The 22,418-nt window shown below is 47.3% G+C and overlaps 1 protein-coding gene across 2 annotated transcripts in view; it reads right to left on the reverse strand.

Moving 5' to 3' along the window:
- LOC147722229 (biliverdin reductase A-like) overlaps nt 1-22,418 on the reverse strand; it is a 279,271-nt gene that overhangs the window by 102,208 nt on the left and 154,645 nt on the right. For both annotated transcript variants that reach the window (XM_086966810.1, XM_086966811.1), the window contains exon 3: nt 696-815. In XM_086966810.1, coding sequence (XP_086822936.1) covers nt 696-815 — 120 coding nt within the window. The remainder of the gene's footprint in view (nt 1-695; nt 816-22,418) is intronic.

The raw sequence follows: 22,418 nt of genomic DNA on the forward strand, positions 1-22,418 counted from the left end.
TTGTATATACTATATGTATTATACCCACTACCTTTTAAGGGGTATGTGTATTGAGCTTTTGATATACTCATTTTATGTATTGTGATCAATTACTATCGATTTTTATACACCGTATTTATCGGATTCATCTATTTAGGAGGTATTTGTATGGAACCTGTGATATATTGGTTTTATGTATTGGCATTAGATATCCTGTTAAACTGACTTTGTATTGTAAAATTGCACAAATTTTGGGTTGCCAACTATTTCTAGGAACTTCTATGAATTTATGTATCATTTTGTATTGTTGGAAAATTGTCCACTATGGGTATGAATAAAAAAATATCAAAATAAATAAAGAAATAAATACAGAGATGAATGTAGCAGAAATAAATATGCAGAGAATGTCCATACCAGCTGTAATACTCGCCCCCACCCCTGCTAATAGCAGACTCTGACAGAGAGCCTGGGCCCAGACTGATTCATTTAGCGCGGCATAAACATCACTGCATGACTCTCAGCAGACACAAGCAGAGGGCTGCTGTAGGCGCTGCTTGCCCTTGCTGGGAAATATTTAGAGTGCATACCTGCTGCTTTCACTCCCAGACAGAGCACACTATTGGAAAACGCATTGGAGATATAAATAGGGCAAAGCAATTAGGCAAATTATTGAAATACGTCCTCGTAAGTAACTTAGCAGAACAGATAAGACGAACCTGATGCTCTCCTCGTGGTTGCTGTTATCTGTGCAGATCATGGCGGCGTGGATAGCCTCGCTCTCCAAGGCCTTCTCCAGGCTCATCTGCTTCACCTGGGACACGTGGCCCAGTGCTCTTCTAAACCAGCAGCAGGACAGAAAGACCATGCAGTTAAAAAACACACTTCAAGCTCCATGCGTGCATGCAAAAAACGATGAAAGAGGGGATTAAAAGGAGGATATTGTGAAACCATTGTCATGGCTTTTTTTTCCGGAGTCAGTCTTCTTACCAAGCTAGCAACTGTATCTCAGAGAGAAATTATGTTTTAAATGAATCGGGGAGGGGGGTGGAAACAATTATCTAGGGAACCCCCTAAAAAAGGAGGATACTTACCGATATGTTGCGAACCTTGTTGTACCTCAAAGAGACCAATACTTCAGATGCTTACCACTCACAGCACATGCAGCGATATAAAACAGCCATAGGCCCAGCAGGTAACACATGGTGGACCCGCTATTACCCAACCAAGGGCCCAACTATAGAAATACCGCTCCGAGGAAGGGTCCCGATGAACATCAAGGCCCTCATCCTAATGCTGATTCGCATTTGCACCAGAGCTAGGGTTGCAAGTCGGGCGCAAATTGTGTATCACAAGGATTTTTGCACACAAACTTTTCGCCTGATGAAACCTGCAGCGAATCATGTAGGTAAATAGTTCATATTTTGAGTTTGCCCCGCAAAACAAAGAAAAAGATGCGCAGCTGGCTGGATGTCCACCGCTCTGAGCTCTAAATCACTACTTAAACCGCTGACCTTTCAGCGGCAACTTGTAAAACCTTGTCCCAGTCCTGAGGCGGAAGCCGGGAGCTGGAGGTACTCTGCTGTTTTTAAAAATTGTTTTCGTGTGGTGTCACTGTTTAATTGCTTTTAAATCAAAAGCACAACGTAGCGCTCGTGCACAGCTGATCCCATTGGCTGCATCGCGCCCTTCATTGCTCTTTACCTGCAGCCGCCATAGCCACCGGCGTGCGCGCAGACTCCGCCCCTTTCTGAGGCCACGCCCCCTGATCACTACTTAAACCGCTGACCTTTCAGCGGCAACTTGTAAAACCTTGTCCCAGTCCTGAGGCGGAAGCCGGGAGCTGGAGGTACTCTGCTGTTTTTAAAAATTGTTTTCGTGTGGTGTCACTGTTTAATTGCTTTTAAATCAAAAGCACAACGTAGCGCTCGCGCACAGCTGATCCCATTGGCTGCATCGCGCCCTTCATTGCTCTTTACCTGCAGCTGCCATAGCCACCGGCGTGCGCGCAGACTCTGCCCCTTTCTGAGGTCACGCCCCCTGATCACTACTTAAACCGCTGACCTTTCAGCGGCAACTTGTAAAACCTTGTCCCAGTCCTGAGGCGGAAGCCGGGAGCTGGAGGTACTCTGCTGTTTTTAAAAATTGTTTTCGTGTGGTGTCACTGTTTAATTGCTTTTAAATCAAAAGCACAACATAGCGCTCGCGCACAGCTGATTCCATTGGCTGCATCGCGCCCTTCATTGCTCTTTACCTGCAGCCGCCATAGCCACCGGCGTGCGCGCAGACTCCGCCCCTTTCTGAGGACACGCCCCCGCCTTCCACCATAAATGTGTATGCATAGGACGCGCAGCGGACGAGCGTCGGCTGCGCGCCAAAGGCGCGCCTAAGGCAAGCCCGTCTGCGCCCGTCCGCGCCAAGCCCGCACCAGGTGCAGGAACCCCTGCCCAAAATCCTCTAACCATCAGGTATGCTCCCAACGACCTCCTTAAACTCCGAGGCAGATCTGACTGCCCCTGCAAGCTTGATCTTTCTAAAGTATTCGGTTCCACCAGTTGTAACAAATGTCGTTGGATACTCAACTTCGTCACCAAGCAGCCAACATCCCCCAACCGACCTCACTTTACAGGAGGTCTGATAAACGCCAGGTCGATGTGTAAACATAGTCAGGATATTCACGACCTCATTATCGACCATGACCTGGATTGTCTCTTGATCACCGAGACCTGGCTTACTGAAGACAGTAACCCTGACATAGCCATCGCCCTCCCCCCAGGCTACTCCTTGCACAGACAGGACAGACAGAAAGGTAGAGGAGGAGGTGTTGCATTCATCCTGAGGAACTCTTTTAGCTGCTACACCTTCTGCCTCGACCCCCTCACTGATGCAGAGGGAAAAGGTTTCTCAATCAAACTTAGTCAAACCCTCTCTTTCTCAGGTGGTCTGATCTACCGCCCACCCGGCAATGCCGCAAAATTCCTTGACTCCCTTAATGACGCACTCGGACACCTTCTACTCCGCTACCCACATTTCACCCTCCTGGGCGACTTTAACCTGCATCTCGAAACATCTGTCTACCCCCTCACCAGAAATTTTCTGCAGACATTGGATATTTTCAATCTGCATCAAAGCGTCAAGCTGCCTACTCATTCCCTTGGCCACACCCTGGATGGTGTCTGTTCCAATTTCCCGTCCATCTCCACCTTGTCCCCCATTCCCCAAATTTGGACTGATCACAGTCTGATCCCTTTCCATATCTTCAGCGTTCTCCCTCTTAACTGCAAAAAACGCACTCGCCAACACATTCACTCCATCAATTGGAAAACGGTCCAGAAAAGTCTTATTTCTCATCCCTTTTCCCCTACCAATGCCCCCTCTTCCTCTGGTAACATCGATAAAGATGCAGTCTGTCTCAACAACTGGCTCTCTCAAGAAATCTCAAAACGATGCCCACCTAATAATAAAGACAACACCCTAAAGAAAACGAAAATTAAAGCCCCCGGTACATGCCTGACCTAACAGCCGCACACCTACTCTGCAGGAAAGCAGAACGTAAATGGCGTAGAACCTACGACAATGACGATCGTAACAACTACATTCTACAGAGGAAAAATTATCTCTCAACCATTAAATCAGCAAAAAGAACCTACTATGTAAACGCCATTAAAGAGGCTAGCCAAAAACAACAAACCCTCTTTTCCATAGTAAAATCTTTCACCAAACCAAAAGCTCTTCAACCAGAAATCCCCCCTTCCCAAGAGCTGTGTGACAAGATTTCCGACTACTTTGAGGAAAAAATCAGCTCTATCCATAAAAACTTCCCCCCTCCCCCTCCTGTGTACTCAATCTTGGATCTAGACCAATCTCGCCCGATTGCAAACAGTTTCAAACACTTTACCCCGGTGACCCCGACTCAGACCAGAGAAGCGATCCTTTCATGCAAATCTGGCTCCCCTTCTGACCCTTGTCCCCCCAAGATCCTCCACACCATCATTGATGAAATCAACCCCATCATTAATGAAATAGTCAACCTCTCCCTCAAAACTGGCTCTGTTCCCCTCTCTTGGAAAAAGGGTGTGGTTAAACCTCTTATGAAAAAGGCAAACAAACCCCCCTCTGATTTGACTAACCTCCGTCCCATCACCCTGCTACCTGCGCTGGGCAAAATAACAGAACAGTTAGTCCACAAAGAGCTCAAGTCCTTTCTTGATACCCACAACCTACTTCACCCCCAGCAATCCGGTTTCCGGTCTAAACATTCTACCGAAACCGCCCTGATCGAACTGACCGATACCATCAAAATCCTCCAAGATCAAAGGAAGAAGGCCATTCTGATCCTTCTTGACCTCACGGCAGCATTCGATACTATTTCCCACTCCATTCTGCTTAACAGACTTATGGACATCGGCGTTACAAACTCGGCCCTGGCCTGGATCAGTTCCTTCCTCAGCGACAGGTTCCAAACTGTCTCACTGGGCCCTTTCCAATCGAAAGAGAAAAAGATCTTCTGTGGAGTTCCCCAGGGCTCCATTCTAAGTCCCCTCCTTTTCAATATATACCTCATCCCTCTGCTTACCCTTATAGAATCGTTCGGCATAACCGTCACGTCTTATGCCGACGATACTCAGCTTGTCATCCCTCTCGACGACAATTCCAACACGGCCGAACTCAATCTTAAGCGCTGCCTCACAGCGGTCTTTCAATGGATGGACGCCAACCACCTCCGCTGCAACTCGAATAAAACCGAGATCTTGCCCATTGGAAAGAATACATCTTTCTGCCCCGCCCTGTGGTGGCATGATAATTCTGCTGCCCCACCTCAGACAGTTTCATCGGCCAGAAACCTCGGAGTTATCTTTGATTCCGATCTCTCTTTCGATACCCACGTCGCGACCGTAGCAGGTAAATGCTTCGGCATTATAAAGTCCATGCGAAAGTTCTTTGACTTCCTCCCGCTCGACTCCAGAAAGACCATTGCGGTAGCCCTTATACTCTCTCGAGTGGACTACTGTAACGGCCTTCTGGCAGGGACCAAAAAGTCCACCCGATTGAAACTTCAAAGTGTCCTGCACACTGCTGCGCGTCTTGTCCTTAAACTCCCACGCAAATCCTCTATCACCACTGCTCTTAAATCCTTACATTGGCTCCCCTTGCACAAGAGAATACTCTTTAAAATTCTCACTGTAGCCTTCCGAGCCTTCAACAAATCCGGCCCCTCCTACTTGTCGAGACGCTTCCCTCACTACACCCCGGGCCGCACTCTCAGATCCTCACAAGAAAACCTCATGACCCCCTCCAAATTCAACCTGAAGTCTAAAGGTGGAAAAACACTCAGTACCCTGGCTATTAGAGCCTGGAACAGCATGCCAAGGCATCTTAGACTTCAGACGCATGAGAAGCCGTTTAGGAAGCACCTCAAAACGTGGATTTTTAATCTCTCTGATGACTGGACTAAAGCAGCCATTTAGCCCCCCACTACCTTCCCTGTGATCTGGTCCCAGGTTTTACAGCGCCAAGATGCTCCCTTCGGAGCGAACGTCTGCGCTCTAGAAATACCTATCCAAATATCCAAATATCCAAATATCCAAAAACACCCCACGGTATTAGAAACAACACCTGTGCAATTATTGCATCAAATTTGCATGTGACTTGGAATAACTCCTCAAGTCTGCAGTAGCCCTAGTAAGGAATTGAGAGCAGAAACGAAGCAGCCAAACAAAGCCAGAGAGCCTAGTGGCATACCAGGGCATACCAGGACTCCTGAATAATCTGCTTCTCTCAAAGGGATCACATTTAGGGCACCTGTTCTAGTGTCTCGACAGACATAGAGTTTATAGCCACTCGCCTGTGGGAGTGGACACACTGGCACCCTCACAGGCGTCACAAGTGACATGAGCCTGCTAATAAAAGGGCCTGAGTGCACGTGCTCGTGGCCAGTTCCAGTACCCCACTGCCCTGTCCGGGTGGATGTATACATTTGTAATATGTGCATCCAAGTACCTGGCTGCTATCGTACCTTCAAAGTAATGCATGCACTTCCTCTCTTACTGTGCTCCACGGTGCAGCGCTTGAGTGCACAGCCTTCAATAAGTGACCCTCGCAATCCCATTACCAAGTTTGCATATTGTGTTGATGTTTATTGAGTGCCTGCTTTGTTATTTAATTAAAGTTGGGTGTTTTGCTCTGCTTTTTTCAACGTATTGATCCGGAGAATGAACTTTTTGTCTATAACATCATTGTAGTGATCGGTTTTCTAAAAAACAATCGTCAAAAAACACCATATTACACCGGGCACATAACAAAAACAGTAAATAACCTTAGTGGGATTCGAGCTAATTTCAGTGGTAACTTTCTTTTTGCTCCAGAAATTAATAATTTGCCTTCGGCGTTTGGTGTGGCAGGTACTTGTTTTAGATTCCCATAGCTGCCAAGGTTTCAGATTGCTATGTGTGACATTTCCATAATTTCAGAGTATCTATGAGTGACATTTCACCGACTATGAGTGACACTAGAGGTGCTGTGGGGCTCAGCCCTTGCCTGTCCTAACCTAAACCATCTGTGGTCTATATCATTTCAAGTGCTATGGGATATAGTGAAGCCCTCATGGTTGCGTAGAAACCACCTTTACATGCTTCACAGAGCATATTACTCACAACAAAGGCTCTCTAAATTTGTCCAAGGTTCCCCGGTGGCCTGTGCTAGATGTGGCCTGTTGAAGGCCACCGATGCACATATGTTTTTGAATGCCCCTGTATCTCAGCATTCTGGGATTCCATTAGTAATTTGCTTTCTGATTCTTTGGGTTTCCAAATCTCGATGGACTTACCTCTTGTCATTTTGGGAGTGAGCGATGGAGTCCGAAGCCCCGCGAAAAATCTTATTTTTTACTCCATTTTATTGGCAAGAAGGGAGATTTGTATAAAGTGGAAGGATCAGCATCCACCTTCGCTACCTGATTGGCAAGCTTCGGTCCTACAAGTGTCTAGACTTGACTCGGTAAGAGCTGGGAACCGAAATAAAAGATCCTTTTGGCATTTGCTGAAATGGAATTAACAGTCCGAAGGATCAGCATCCACCTTCGCTATCTGATTGGCGAGCTTCGGTCCTACAAATGTCTAGACTTGACTTGGCAAGAGCTGGGAACCGTAATAAAAGATCCTTTTGGCATTTGCTGAAATGGAATTTACAGTCCGGGGTTTTTTTTTTTTTGGTTTTTTTTTCCCGTCCTATGATTATGATGCTATGGTTTACCTCCCTTTGTTTACCTGGTGGTATCCTCCCGGTTTGGTTGCAGTATCATCCACGATTACACGGTTTCCAATCACAGGTCTAAGATACTTCTGTTATGCTGAAGGGTTGCGAAATAGGAACAGTTTATAACCCTCGCCAGTCATGCACTGAGACAGCATATGGTACTCGAACAACCTGTAATATTATGAAACCTGGTGGAATATGAGGACAAAAAAAAAGACACTAGTGGCCTAATAATTCTAATGCACATGAATGTTTTATGTTACCTTTGCACAATAGATTTGATATCCTGCCATACTTGGATGATATAGACTGACTCATTTCTTTGCCTGGCCCCATAGTGCAAAGAGGGTATTTTTTATCTAATTCTTTGAGTTTAGAATCTATGCCCTCTGTTGCAAGGGTACCTGCTCATGACGTTCTTAGCCCGAGGTCTGCTATTTTATGATACTTATTCTTATGGCCGACCAGGGTTATTGACTGGTGCCAAGTCACCTAGTGATGTTGTTGGTAATATCACCAAGGGAACACAGCTGTGTATTGTGAACACAATACATCCACCTTTATTTTTTAGTTTGGCCCCTTCACCTATTATTACTAATAATATAGCTGTCTGCACTAAGTCTGTTGCTCAGGGTGAGCCTAGGCCTAGCTTAATGAATATTCTTTCTTGGAACCTGGCGGGACCAGCTACTAAGTTAGCTGATCCCGCCTGGTTAAACTTCATATATAACTTTGATAGCTTATGTTTCCAGGAAACATGGATGGACGTGGTTCATCACATCAATGTTTTACGCCGGCCGTACCTTTTAATCGTGGGAGGAACATGGGAGGCTTATGTATATATTTATCCCATAGGATGAATTTGAGCAAGATAGATTTCACTGAATCTAATACCTATTTTCAGGTCATGAAATTTAGCATTGATAACACACATTGTATTGTTCTTGCCAATTTTTATATGAATATACCTAACTCGGCAACTGAGGTTGTACTAAGTCACCTACAGAAGGCCTTGGATAATGCTCAAAGGGGAAATAACAAGGATTTTTGTATAATGTGGATTGGTGATTTCAATGTGGGACCTTGTCCATATGCAGCAGACGGTAATTGTGGTTTATTGTCTGGCGATGAGAAAGATATTTCCCATTTCCTGCATACTCCATTTGGGGATCATCTAAATTTAATTAAGTTTACCCATAATATGGGTTTTGCCAATGATCTTTATTCACCTTCCTCCCCATTTAGTCATACTTTTAACGGCCGTGGGTTATGCTCGACTGTAGATTTTTTATTAATATCAAACAGACACGCTGGCAGGCTATCTAATTTTAAAACTCATCCAGCTTTTAGTGACCATTATCCGCTGAGTGTCATTTTTGATTTGCCGGCTAACCTGCTATCTAAAAAACACGCGGCTGCACAGGCCTCACAAGATATTGCCATCAATAGGGTCAATGGCTATACTATTAAATGGGCAGGGATAGATTCACTCCAGTTAACTAAGTCACTTTTGACCAGTTATAAAACAGATTTTTCAGTTTGTCTTGATGAGACCGCCTTGGACTCTAACATCGTTAACTCCTTCTGTAAAATTACACAGGCCATACAAACTAACTTAAGATCAGAGCCTCAAAGATCCTTTGAAGATAGGCTAGGCTGGTTTGACCATAGGCGTAGTAAGGCGCATGCAGCCTTGATAGCTGTCCTACATCAGCCCATGAAAGATTAGGAAGCTATCAAAAGGGCCAGGGCGGCATATAAACAGTCCCTAAAAGAGCGAAAGGAGGTCATAAGGAATGATCTATGCCAGGCGTTAAAGCAGGCATCAGCCATTAAGGATACAAAAGGGTTTTGGAGGGCGGTGAACCCTCCGTTTCTTGCTACGCAAAAATTACCTAGCATTGAGATTTCGATTGGGGAGGATCAATGGGTGTCTCATTTTTCTAAATTATATTGTAATCATGATGACACCCCCCATGGTGATGATCTTGGACCTGTTTTGTCGAACTTCCTCCCAATCGATATTGATTTTAATACGGAGGAGGTAATCTTGGCCATTAATGCAAGCAAGTGCGGAAAAGCCCCGGGACCAGATAGTATACCAGTGGACTTATTTAAATCTTTCCCCCTGTTGTGGGGTCCACTGCTTACTCTGGTCCTACAGGCTTGTTGTACTTGCGGCCTCCCTCCGAACTGGACGGAATCAATTCTTGTCCCAGTATTTTAGAAGGGCGATCGTAGCTCACCCTAAATCGCTTGTTACAGATCTATATCATTGCTAGATTCTCTAGTGAAGGTAGCCGGGCGCATTATTTTAAATACACTGCAAATGTGGGCAGGGAATGCTGGAGTTATTTCTGAGCTTCAGTACGGCTTCCACCAAGGTCTTGGCACTGTAGAGCAGAGTTTTAACTTATGCCTCCTATTGGGGAAATATACACAGGCTAAAAAGGGGAGCCTATACCTGTGTTTTGTCGACCTGAGTTTGGCTTTTGATGGTGCCTGCTGTTAAAGCTGTTCCTTCCAAACTGCGAACCGGTAAGTAATGTAGCAATGGTTTGCAACAGTAATTCTGTTTCCAAACAGTTGAACTGTTACCGATTCCCTAGTTGGGGTAGCAACTAATTTGCAGAGGGGATGGGGTACCCCTGGACCCCTTTCCCTTAGGAAATCGGTGTGGTAGCTTTATGAGGAGCAGGCAGTTGTCCAGAGGACCCCTGCCTGCTCTCACTGGAGCTTTCCAAAATGAAGCACATTTCTTTTTTTTAACCCCTTGGCTGCTAAAACTTTTTCCCCTAAAACGCTATGCCCTTTTTTGGCTATTTGGGGTAGTTCGCGCCTAGGCCGCCATAACTTTTTCCCACATAAGGTATCCATGCCAAATTTGGATCCAGTTTTTCCAACATCCTGGGGATGATTCTAAAGATACCCAGGGCTTGTGGATTCCCCCATAGGGGTCAGAGAAAATAGGCAAAATATAGCCACATTTTGGTGTTGTGGGGAAAAATAGGAAAAAAGTGTGTTTTTACTCCCTAAAAATGGCGTAAACTAAAGGTTTGCTGTGCTAAAGTCATCTTCATCCTTTCAGGAACATGCAGAGTTGGGTCAAAAAACCTATGTTTTTATGACAGTTTTGGCATTTTTTAAAGATTTAGCCAATTTTTCTTAAGTTTTATGCTTTCAACCTACTTCCAGTTTGATGTAGAAACGTGGGTAAAACCGATGAGTAATCCCAGAAAGTTATAGATCTTCAAAAAGTAGACACAGTTTGAGGTCAGCAAGGGAAATTTCTGTAGATCCCTCAAGGTTTTCAGACATAAACTAACGATTGAAATAAAAGAAAATTGAAAATGAGTTGGAAAAAATGGCCATTTGTGAAAATGTTTTAATCTGTAACTTCTTCCCATTATGGCTGATTTACAAAGGCAAAATACCATTATGTCCAATAGACCCTTATGTTGCAGAGATATTTAGGGAGTGTAGATTTTCCAAGAACCTGAGGTACCCTGAGCCAACAACTGAATGCACCGTACAAGGGTTTTTCATTGTGCACAGAGCGATTTATCTGGTAAAATATAAAGAGTTAAAAATGTGTATCAAGGAAACCTATGTATTTCTGAAATAGACACCAGATACGTAGATTAGGAGCAATGGCTTTTGTACATCTCTGAATTTGTGGGTACCCATACTAGCATGTGATTCAGCTGGCATTTTTCAAAAAGCCTTGTTTCTTACAAGCTGGCTTACATTTGGAAGGCTCATATGCAGAAAAATACAATTGATAATAACAGATGTTCTACTTGTCTGTATTTCTACACCTCTCCCAATGAAAATGGTGCCTCACCTGTGTGGGTAGACCTATTATCTGCAACAGCAAAGGGACCAAAACCCAACATGGACACATCACATTTTTTCCACTGAAAACTGACAATTTTTTCCAATGTGGATTTTGGGCAGGAGCTCTGCGGGCACCGAGGGAAACCTAGCAAACCTGTACATTTTTTAAAACTAGAGACCTAAGGGGACTTTTGTGGCTTCCACCAGATTTTTTACCCAGAATACCCTGCAAACTTTGACTAGAAACACACATTTTCCTCACATTTCTGTGAGGAAAACTTCTGAAATATGTGGGGAGCCACACATTTCCTACCACCCAGCCTTCCCCCATGTCTCTCGATAAAAGTAGTACCACACTTGTGTGGGTAGGGCTAGTGACAGGTGCCAAAACACAATATGGACACATTGCAATTTTCCATGAAAAACAACCCCCAATTTTGCCATGTGGCTAGCTGAGGATTTTGGGCAGTAGCTTAGCCGGCACCTAAAGAAATCTAGCAATCCTATACAATTTTAAAAACTAGACACCTACGGGACTACATGGTGGGGTGGCTTGTGTAGTTCCCAAAAAGGTTTTGCTATTCAGAAGCCTTTGCAAGCCTCGTGCTTGACTTAAAAAACACATTTTCCACACATTTCAGTGAGGAATCCTCTGGAATCAGCAGGGAGCCACACATTTCCTACCTCCTATTATTCCCCCATGTCTCTCGATTATAATGATACCTCACTTGTGTGAGTAGGGCTAGTGCCCGTGAAAGGAAAGGCACCAAAATGCATGGACACATCACATTTTTTCCACGGAAAACTGACCCTTTTTCGCAATGAGGTTAGCTGTGGATTTTGGCCCCTACCTCAGGCAAGCCTAGGGAAAGCATGCAAACCTGCACATATTTAAAACTAGACAGCGGGGGGATTTTACTGTGGGGAGACTACTATAGCTTGCATAAGGTTTTCTTACCAGAAGCCCTAGCAAACATCAAACTTTGACACAAAAAAACGAAATTTAATCTCATTTCTGTGAATGAAAGTTCTGGAATCTGTAGGGAGCAGCAAATATCCTACAACTTATCATTACCCCTATAAAAATGGTACCTCACTTGCGTGGGTAGGATTAGTGCCCGTGTCAGGAAAGACCACAAGATACAATGTGGAGATATCAATATTTCCTGTCACAAAATTGATCTGATTTGGCAAAGGGGTTAGCAGTGTTTTTTTTGGCCAGGGATCGATGGTCAGCCAGGAAAACCACCAAACCCAGACATTTCTCTAACTAAGGGGCTGATTAGGATGGCCGAAGGACCGACCAGCCAGATTATGATGGGGAGGGGAAACCTCAGGGAAGCGCGGCGGACACAAAGATCATCCGCCCCGGTTCCGCAAGGCGGTCTGTTTCCGCCCACCTAGCGGAACCAAAAAATAGGGCAGCATTGCGGTGGTGCCTTGCAGGCATAGGTATTAGGATACCCATTTCTGCCTGTCTTTTCACAGTGGTCAACCCACTGCGAAAAGGTAGGTGGAAAGGGATTTGGGGGCCTGTAATGGGCCCCCTTAGTTAGGGGGGGGGCAGGTTTTGTTGCACTCATGTCCCTGCACTGAGTGGCACAGGGAAATGCAGTGCATGCCATTTTAACATTGCGTACCGTGCTGCAGCCAGCAGCACCGTCCACAATGTTAAAGGCCCTGGATGCACCCGCTAGTTTGAAGGGCGCATCCTAATTGCAGTGGTGGGACCGCTGAATGTCTGGCGGGCGGTCCCAAACACTGCATCGATGGCGGGCGGACTCAGGTCCACCTGCCATCGTAATGAGCCACTAAATACCCAGGGGACTCAGGGGTGAGGTGCCTCACATAGATCCCACAAGGTTTTCTTACCTACAAAGCCCTGCCCACCTCAAACTTTGCCTAAAATTGCATTTCTGTGATGCAAACTTCAGGAATTAACAGGAACCCACAAAATTCTTACCAGCCGGAATTCCTCCACTTGTCCCAATAAAAATGCTACTGGGTATAGAGCCCATGACAGGCACCCATCAAACCAAGGTCGATGGGAGTCTCACAGAGCCACTCTTATTGACCATGGTTTTGATTTGTGACTGTCGTAAGCACCAGATCTAGCCACACAAGTGAGTTAGCATATTTATGGGGACAAGAGGGGGAACGCTGGGTGGTTGGAATTTTGATGATCCCTGATGTTTCCGTATGTTTACAACACATAGATGCACAAAAAAATGTGTGATTTTAGTCAAAGTTTGATATTTGCACGCACTGTGAGTAAGAACATTTGTGGGATCCACGTGAGGCACACTACCCTGGACTCCCCCGGATGCCCTATTTTCAAAAAAAAGTCTGGGTTTGGTATGTTCCCCTGTGTGGCCACGAGCCCGGGTCTAAACACTGGAGCTATCCCTATTTCTGATTTCTCCACATTATGTTTTAGGGCATTTTGTACTACAAATGCTAGGCACTGCCACCCAAGTGTGGTAACATTTTTATCGGGGCAAGTGGAGGAAGGCAGTGTAGTAGGCATTGTGTGGTTCTCTGTGGTTTTCAGAAGTTTACATCACAGAAATACAAAACCTCAATGCTTCGCTAAAAAGCACATTTTAAACACATATTGGTGACAAATCCTCTAGAATCTGTAGGGAGCCACACAGTTGTGTGAGTAGGGCTAGTGCCCTTGTCAGGAAAGGCCCCAAAATGCAACATGCACACATCACGTTTTTCCATGGAAAACTGACCCTTTTTTGCAACAAGGCTAGCTGTGGATTTTGGCCTCTATCTCAGCCAAGAACTAGGGAAACCATGAAAACTTGCACATTTTTAAAAAAAAACTAGAAAGCTGGAGGATTTCAATGTGGGGTGACTTGAATGGTTCGCACAAGGTTTTCTTACCAGAAGACCTAGCAAACATCAAACTTTGACAAAAAAAACACATTTTCACCACATTTCTGGGCTGGAAAGTTTTGGACTCTGCAAGGAGCTGCACATTTCCTACCACTTTTTATTCCCCCAATTCTCCCTATAAAAATTGTAGCTCACTTGTGTGAGTAGGCTTTGTGCCCATGTCAGGAAAGAACCCAAGAAACAATGTTTAGATTAAAAAAATTCCCGTCACAAAATAGATCTGATTTAGCAATGGGATTAGCAGCTTTTCTTTTGGCCAGGGATAGACGGTAAGCCAGGGAAACCTACCAAACTCAGACATTTCTGAAAACTAAACACCCAGGGCAGTCAAGGGTGGGGTGACTCACATAGATCCCACAAGGTTTTCTTACCTACAATGCCCTTCAAACCTCAAACTGTGACTAAAACTGCACATTTTCCTTGCATTTCTATGACGCAATCTTCAGGAATCCACAGAATTATAACCACCCAGCATTCCTCCACTTGTCCCAATTAAAATGCTACCCCACATGTTTGACTGGGCATACAGTCCATGACAGGCACACAGCAAACCAAGGTCAATGGGAGTCTCACAGAGCAACTGTTATTGACTGACCCTGGTTTCATTTATGACTGTTGGAGGCACTAGATCCAGCCACACAGGTGAGGTAGCCTTTTTATGGGGACAAGAGGGTAAATGCTGGGTTGTTGGAATTTGTGTGTATCCCTGAGATTTCTGTATGTTTACGTCACACAGGTGCAAGGAAAATGTGTGATTTTAGTTAAAGTTTGAGATTTGCACGCACTGGGAGTAAGAAAAGCTGTGGGATCCAAGTGAGGCACACCCCCCTGGACTCCCCTGAATGTCTAATTTTCAGAAATGTATGGGCTTGGTAGATTTCCCTGTGTGGCCACCAAGCCCAGATCCAAATATTGGTGTTAACCCTATTGCCGATTTCTCCACATTATGTTTTTGAGGCATTTATATCACAGACACTAGGCAGAGCCACTCAAGTGGGGTAATGCAAATGCTACTTACCAGTATGCATCTGTTCTTGGCATGTAGGGCTGCTGACATTCATATCTGTGCATAGATCGCCGCCTAGTGTTGGGTCCGGATGATTGCACATTGTTGTCCTGGAAGAGTCTTCGAAGTATCACGAGATAGGTGGCTCCTCCCCTGGACTACAGTGCGCATGGGCATCGCCTCCATCCCCAGATTGTTTTTAGCCATTGGCAGAGATGGAGTGAAGTATGTGAGTGATGACCATGCTATGAGCATATATATATATGAATACTGCAGCTGCTACAGGCGCCGGGGAGGAGGGTGGGCGATATGAATGTCAGCAGCCCTACATGCCAAGAACAGATGCATACTGGTAAGTAGCATTTGCAGTTCGAGGCATGTGGGCTGCTGAATTCATATCTGTGCATAGAATACATAGCAGTCCCTCCATTAGCGGCGGCCGCCCGTGCCAGCTGCAGCAGTTTGGAAAAGTGTCTTGAGAACAGCCTGCCCAACAGCTGCCTGCTGTTTGGAGTGCACGTCTACACAGTAATGTTTAGTGAAAGTATGTGTGGTAGACCATGTAGCTGCTCTACAAATATCTTCTAAGGGAATGTTACCTAGGAAAGCCATAGAGGCCCCCAACTTCCTGGTGGAGTGGGCTCTTGGTGGGATAGTGAGAGTGCGTTTAGCTTTAGCGTAACAGATTTGAATGCATTTCACGATCCACCTAGCGATCCCAGCTTTGGAGATAGTGTTTCTCTTGTGGTGTGAGGCAAAAGCAACGAAAAGCTGCTTGGTTTTGCGAAAATCTTTTGTCCTGTCCACGTAGTACATCAAGGCTCTTTTAACGTCAAGGGTGTGGAGCATCCGCTCCGCCAGCGTCTCTGGGTTTTGGAAAAACACTGGCAACTCAATTGTCTGGTTCATATGGAATTGAGATACAACCTTGGGTAAGAATTTAGGGTTAGTGCGGAGCACAACCCTGTTAGCATGTACTTGGAAGAAAGGTTCTTGGATGGTGAGCGCCTGCAACTCGCTAACCCTCCGTAGCGATGTAATTGCTACTAAGAAAGCAACCTTCCAAGTCAGAAACTGAAGCTCACAAGAGTGCAGTGGCTCGAAGGGAGGACCCATCAGTCTCGTAAGAACCACATTGAGGTTCCATTCCGGAGCTGGTGGAGTCCGTGGTGGAATGACCCTTTTGAGTCCTTCCAGAAAAGCCTTAATAGCAGGGACCTTAAAAAGTGATAGGTGTTGCCTATTCTGGAGGTATGCTGCCATTGCAGACAAGTGAATGCGTATGGAAGAATACGCCAAGTTACACCGGTACAGATGGAACAGGTAACAAATGATGTTCTGAATGGAAGCATCGAGCGGGTCAATATTGTGGTTTACACAGTAAACGACAAAACGCTTCCATTTAGCCAAATAACAAGCTCTAGTAGTGGGCTTCCTTGCCTCCCGAATGATGTCCATGCAATCGGGGGGAAGATTGAGGTAGCCGAGCTCTAGGACTTCAGAAGCCAGATCGCCAGGTTGAGCTGTTGCGGATCTGGGTGCTGAATGTCGCCATGGCTCTGCGTCAGAAGGCTGGGAGTGAGATGAAGCCTTTGATGCGGTACCACGGATAGTTCCAGAAACGTGGTGTACCATGGTTGGCGAGCCCACGTTGGAGCAACCAGGATGAGAGTCATCGAGTGCTGCCTGAGCTTGCGTGCCACCAGCGGTATCAGGGGTCCTGGGGGAAAAGCGTACGCAAATCTGCCTGACCAGTTCATCCACATCGCATTGCCCTGTGATTGCGGGTGTGGGAACCTGGCGGCGAAGCTTTGGCATTTTGCGTTCTCCTTTGTGGCGAACAGGTCTATCTCTGGATGACCCCACCTTTGGAAGTACGGTTGGAGTACTGATGGATGTATCTCCCACTCGTGCATTTGATGGCTGTGCCTGCTGAGCAGGTCCGCCATCTGGTTGTCCTTGCCCGGGAGATGCTCTGGCATGAGGAAGATGTTCCTCTGAATGGCCCACTTCCACATGCTCTGAGCCAGATGAGACAGCTGCGGAGAGTGTGTGCCTCCCTGCTTCTGAATGTAGTACATGGCTGTTATGTTGTCCGTCCGGATCAACACGACCTTGTTGCACAGATGTACTTTGAACGCCTTCAAGGCCATGAAGATTGCCATCAGTTTCAACACATTGATGTGCATCTTCCTTTGCTGTAGTGTCCATAGTCCCTGCACTGTGTAGTGGAGTACATGCGCTCCCCATCCCTGGAGAGAAGCGTCCGTCGTCAGGATAATCTGTGGCACAGGCTCCTGGAACGGTCGGCCCTTGCAAAGGTTTTGTGGATTCCACCAATGCAGAGAGTTGTATGGCCGACCGCTCACCAACACTAGGCCTGTCAGTTGCCCATGAGCCTGAGTCCACTGACGTGGTAGGCACTCCTGAAGCGGATGCATATGTAGTCTCGCGTGCGGGACAATGGAGATGCAGGAGGCCATCATGCCTATCAACTGCATGAACACTTTCGCTGGAAGCGAGTGTTGAGGCCTGAATCGTTGGATCAGCGTTTGGATACTGGCGATTCTCACTGAATTTGGCTGCGCAGTGGCTGCCAGAGTGTTTATCGTCGCGCCCAGATACTGCCGTACATGGGCGGGCTGGAGATGGGATTTCGGGTAGTTCAGAGAGAATCCCAGATCGTGCAGGAGATGAATGGTGCGGGACACGTGGTCGGCGCACTGCTGTTCTGTTTTTGCCTGAATGAGCCAGTCGTCCAGGTAAGGGTAGACGTGGACATTCTGGCGCCGTAGATGCGCCGCCACAGTCGCCAGGCACTTCGTAAAGACCCTTGGCGCTGTGGTGACCCCGAACGGCAGAACCCTGAACTGGTAGTGCTGGTCTTGAATAGTGAATCTGAGATACTTCCTGTGGGAAGGATGCAGGGGGATATGAAAGTATGCATCTTTTAGATCCAACGTAGCCAGGAAGTCCCCCTGTTGAAGCAGAGGGAGTACCTGCTGTAACGTGAGCATATGGAAGTGCTCCGAGAGAATGTACCAGTTGAGGGGCCTGAGGTCCAGGATGGGCCTGAGGGATCCGTCCTTTTTGGGGATTAGAAAATACAGAGAGTAAACCCCTGTTCCCCTTTCTTGTAGTGGTACGAGCTCTATTGCCCCTTTTTGCAGCATGACCTGAACTTCCTGCTGCAACAAGTGCAAGTGCTCGTCGGACATAGGACGGCTTCTTGGAGGTATGTTTGGTGGAGTGGAAGTAAGTTCCAGACAGTAACCGTACTGGATAAGAGACTTGACCCACCTGTCCGTGGTGATGGATTTCCACGCGGGCAGGAACTGCTGGAGTCTCCCCCCGACCGGTGTTGTGTGGTCGGGGGGCAGTGACAAGACGTCACTGTTTGTTGGCGGTGGTGGACCTGGAGCTGTTGTTTCCACGTCCCCTGCCTTTGATGTTGTTGCCTCTGTAGCCACCTCTACCCTTGTTGGTGTATGAGGTTTGAGTATTACTTTTATAATACTGTGTGGACTGCGATGCCTGACCCCTTGAGGTGCCTCTGGTATTGGAGCGGCAAAAGGAACCACCCCGAAACTGCTGAGACTGGAGGGCCCCCATAGACTTAGCAGTGTCTGTGTCTTTCTTCATTTTTTCCAGTGTCGCATCCACCTCAGGGCCGAACAGGTGGTCAGGATTAACTGTTTGGTTCAGGATGGTTGTTTGTATATCCGGTTTGAAACCTGATATCCTAAGCCATGCATGTCTTCTCAGCAACACACTAGTGTTGATTGCCCTGGAGGCTGTATCAGCCACGTCCAGCGCACATTTGATGGAAGCGTTTGTGATGAGCTTTCCTTCCTGAATTAACATTTCCCCTGCCTCCTTGTACTGGTCAGGCAAGCGTTGCAGCAGTGTTTCTAGGGTGTCATAATGAGCCCTATCGTAGCGTGCAAGTAGGGCCTGCGTGTTTGAGATTCGCCAAATATTAGCTGCCTGTGCAGCAATCCGTTTCCCTGAGGCCTCAAATATTTTAGACTCTTTGTCTGGGGGAGGAGCGTCACCAGTGGTCTGCGAGTTCGCCCTCTTGCGTGCGTTGGATACCACCAACGAGTCCAGTGGCAAGTGTCCCTTGATATATGTTGGATCCGAGGGCGCTGCCTTATATTTTTTGTCAATGCGAGGGTTGATGACACGCGCCCGAGTGGGCTCTTTGAAGACCTCAGTCGCGTGCTTTAGCACTCCCTTGAGCATTGGCAATGTCTTGACTGACTTTTCAGCCACAGAGAAAGTGTCAAATAAAAAGTCCACATCCACAGGATCTGAATGCAGCTCGACATTATGGTTAGCTGTACCTCGCTCAATCAAAGTGTTGAAGGCTGCTGAGTCCTCCGTCGGTGAGGTCTTTGCCGCAAAGAGCTGCGGTTCCTGACCCGATTGCGGGTCGTCCGGGTCGCCTCCAGCAGACCAAGGCTCATGTTCCTCCTCCGGATCCGAGTACGCTGGATAGTTGTACTCGACCTCCTCATCGTCACCATCCCCTGCGTTGGAACGCGTTGGCGAATGTTCTAAAGCTTGTGGAGAGGCAGGCTCTATCGGGGCCGAAGTACCCACAGAATCCTTCTTGTTTTTGAGAGGAATACGAAAATGTTCCAACACCGGCTCCGTGGTGATTTTCCTCTTGAGGAGAGACAGTTTTCCGGTATTGGCGTCGATGATGACCTCTCGACGCTCTTCCTCTGCAAGCGGCTGGAGCCGAGGCTTCGACACCACCAGTGCCGCTTTGGGCGTCGACACCTGCTTCGAGGGCACACCTGCCCCATGCTTCGGAGCGAAAGCCTTCGGCGTCGACTTCGGCGGCAGGGTGAAGCGGATAGGCGTTTGCGCCTTTGTGGGCTTTGTAGTGTGCTTCAGCACCACCTCCCCTGGTTCGGGAACCACAGCGTCCTTCCGAATCCGCTGCAGGGACTCCGCGACCTTCTTCGTCAAGGCCTGGGAGGGCTTGACCGGCTCGAGCGATCTCCCCGAGTCGGGAGTCGGGTCGGCGAGAGGCACCGTCTTCGGAGCTGACACTTCACGTTCCTTGTCCCCGACGGGCGGAGCCGTGGAATCGCCGTAACGCTTCTTCGAAGCTTTGTTCGGGTCATCGACCTCGACCATTTTCGGCGCCGACGCGGCCGCGTCGGTCGACTTCGTTTTCGGCGTCGACCCCGAGGCCCTCGGGTCGGCCATCTTGCCACGGCTCTTCAGGTCGGCCATTTTGAATTTTTTGGAAGTCGATGCCTCCAGAGCCTTCTGCACCAGTGCAGCTTTCACTTTCGGTTTCGAAACCAGAGGAGTGGATCCCAATGGCTTCACTTTTGTTTTTGTTAACGGGAGTGGCACATCAGAAATGTCCGCGACCGGGCCCGGAGGCGGGGCTGCTGGACTAGTAACGAGGTCTTGGGTAAGGCCCGAAGGCGATCCCTCGACCTGGGCCGCATGAAGGGGATTGACCCCTGAGTCAGTCTGGGGGCGCTCTTCCTCCGAGCTGTCCCCCACGGTGGCAATGGCCCCATCGTCGTCCCCTACCTCGTCGCCGGCTTCGTCAAAGTCCTCGTCTCCCGCGTCGTAGGCATCCCCTTCAGACGCGGGGCTAGAGTCCGAAACCCGCATGACATCGTCGTCTTCAACAGATTCTTCGAAGATGTCGTCCGGCGGGGGCGCCGAGGTTGCCGATAACTGGGTCTGGAGTCCAGCGGCCCGACGAATCTTGAGAGTCTTCTTACACCGGAACTTCGAGCAGGCCATACACCTGGCCTCATCATGGTCCGGTGACAAACACTTGTTGCACACAGGGTGCACATCGAGGTGTGAATACTTGGAGGTGCACACCGGGCACCTTTTGAACGGAGTTCGTTCCATGTCTGGAGCGTTGAGTAGGCTCGTCCGCGCCGAGAGCACGCGGATGGGTAGCAAGAGTTCGGATCTGAGAACAGACAAAAACCCGAATGAAACGATACCGACGCCCAGCCTAAAGACCGTTTGGTCTCGAGTTAGAAAAGTTTTACAACTATCGATTCCGACAGAGGGAACCGAAACACATCCGAACCTAATGGCGGAAAAAAACAATCTGGGGATGGAGGCGATGCCCATGCGCACTGTAGTCCAGGGGAGGAGCCACCTATCTCGTGATACTTCGAAGACTCTTCCAGGACAACAATGTGCAATCATCCGGACTCAACACTAGGCGGCGATCTATGCACAGATATGAATTCAGCAGCCCACATGCCTCGAACCATTTTTATCGGGTCAAGTGGCAGAAGACAGGGTGGTAGACATTTTGTGGTTCTCTTTGGTTTCCATCACATAAATGCAAAATGTACTATTTCAGTTTCAGAAAGACTGATGCACCTATTCTGGGGGGAGAGCACGGCATGATGCCTTTCTGTCCCCCGGAGGAAGATTTTGGGTAAGCACCCTCAATCTACTCCAAGTCGTGGATGGGGCAGTAAGACCGATGAACCTATTCTGGCGTGGGAGCAAGGCCTGATGGGTGTGCCGCCCCTCACACCCTTTTTTTTGCTCTGCATCATGCCTTGCTCCTACCCCAGAACAGGTGCATCAGTCTTTCTGCCCCCCTGGGTGGATTGAGGGTGTTTACCCAAAATCTTCATCTGGGGACAAAGAGGCCACTAGTCACCAGGAGACAAATATTCCCAAAAGTATAGGTGGTGGGAGCAGCTCACCCAGGCAGCATGCCTTGCTCTCACACCTTAATAGGTGCATCAGTTTTTCTGTCCCCCCTTTCCCTTCCACAGAGAGGAGTGAGGGTGTTTCCCTAATATCATCCTCAAAAGGACAGAAAGACCACTAAACACCGAGGGAAAAATATTCACAAAAATAAACTATCATTTGCAATGCAAAAGGTCTTGCATTTACGAGAGTTTGAGCTATTGGCATTGTAAATGAAAGTGCGGTATAGGGAACTTTTACAAAAAAAAGCATCTGTTTGTCAAGTTGACAGAAAACTTTGTAAAAGTGCCCCATGCTGCGGTTTCACTTTAATAGAAGCTGCGCACCTTTCTTTAAATGCAGCCTGTCTAAAGAAAGGGGTGTGGCTGACATTAATGTGAAAGAGCCGTATGGGGCACTTGTAAACAAAAAAAGAGAGAAAAAAAGAAAAAAAACATGTGGCCTCGTTCGGGCCAGAAAGAATAAACTAAAGACACAGCCACCACTGCATCAGCGTGGCGTGACGTGACGTGCCATAAAAAAAAACATTTGGGGAAGAGCGTATCCTGCCTGCAACAGCAGGCAAGAGTAAAACATTTAACCAAATAGTGCTTGAAGGCTGTAACTAAAGACTATCTCATAACAACACATGTAACATGGGATGTCCTGATGGAAGGTTACAAAATGAGACTAGGTGTTATGAAGGAGGGACTACTAAGCCTATAGACCAATGAAA

The sequence above is a fragment of the Lissotriton vulgaris genome, chromosome 4_1 (genome assembly GCF_964263255.1).
Source record: "Lissotriton vulgaris chromosome 4_1, aLisVul1.2, whole genome shotgun sequence".
Lineage (NCBI taxonomy): Eukaryota > Metazoa > Chordata > Amphibia > Caudata > Salamandridae > Lissotriton > Lissotriton vulgaris.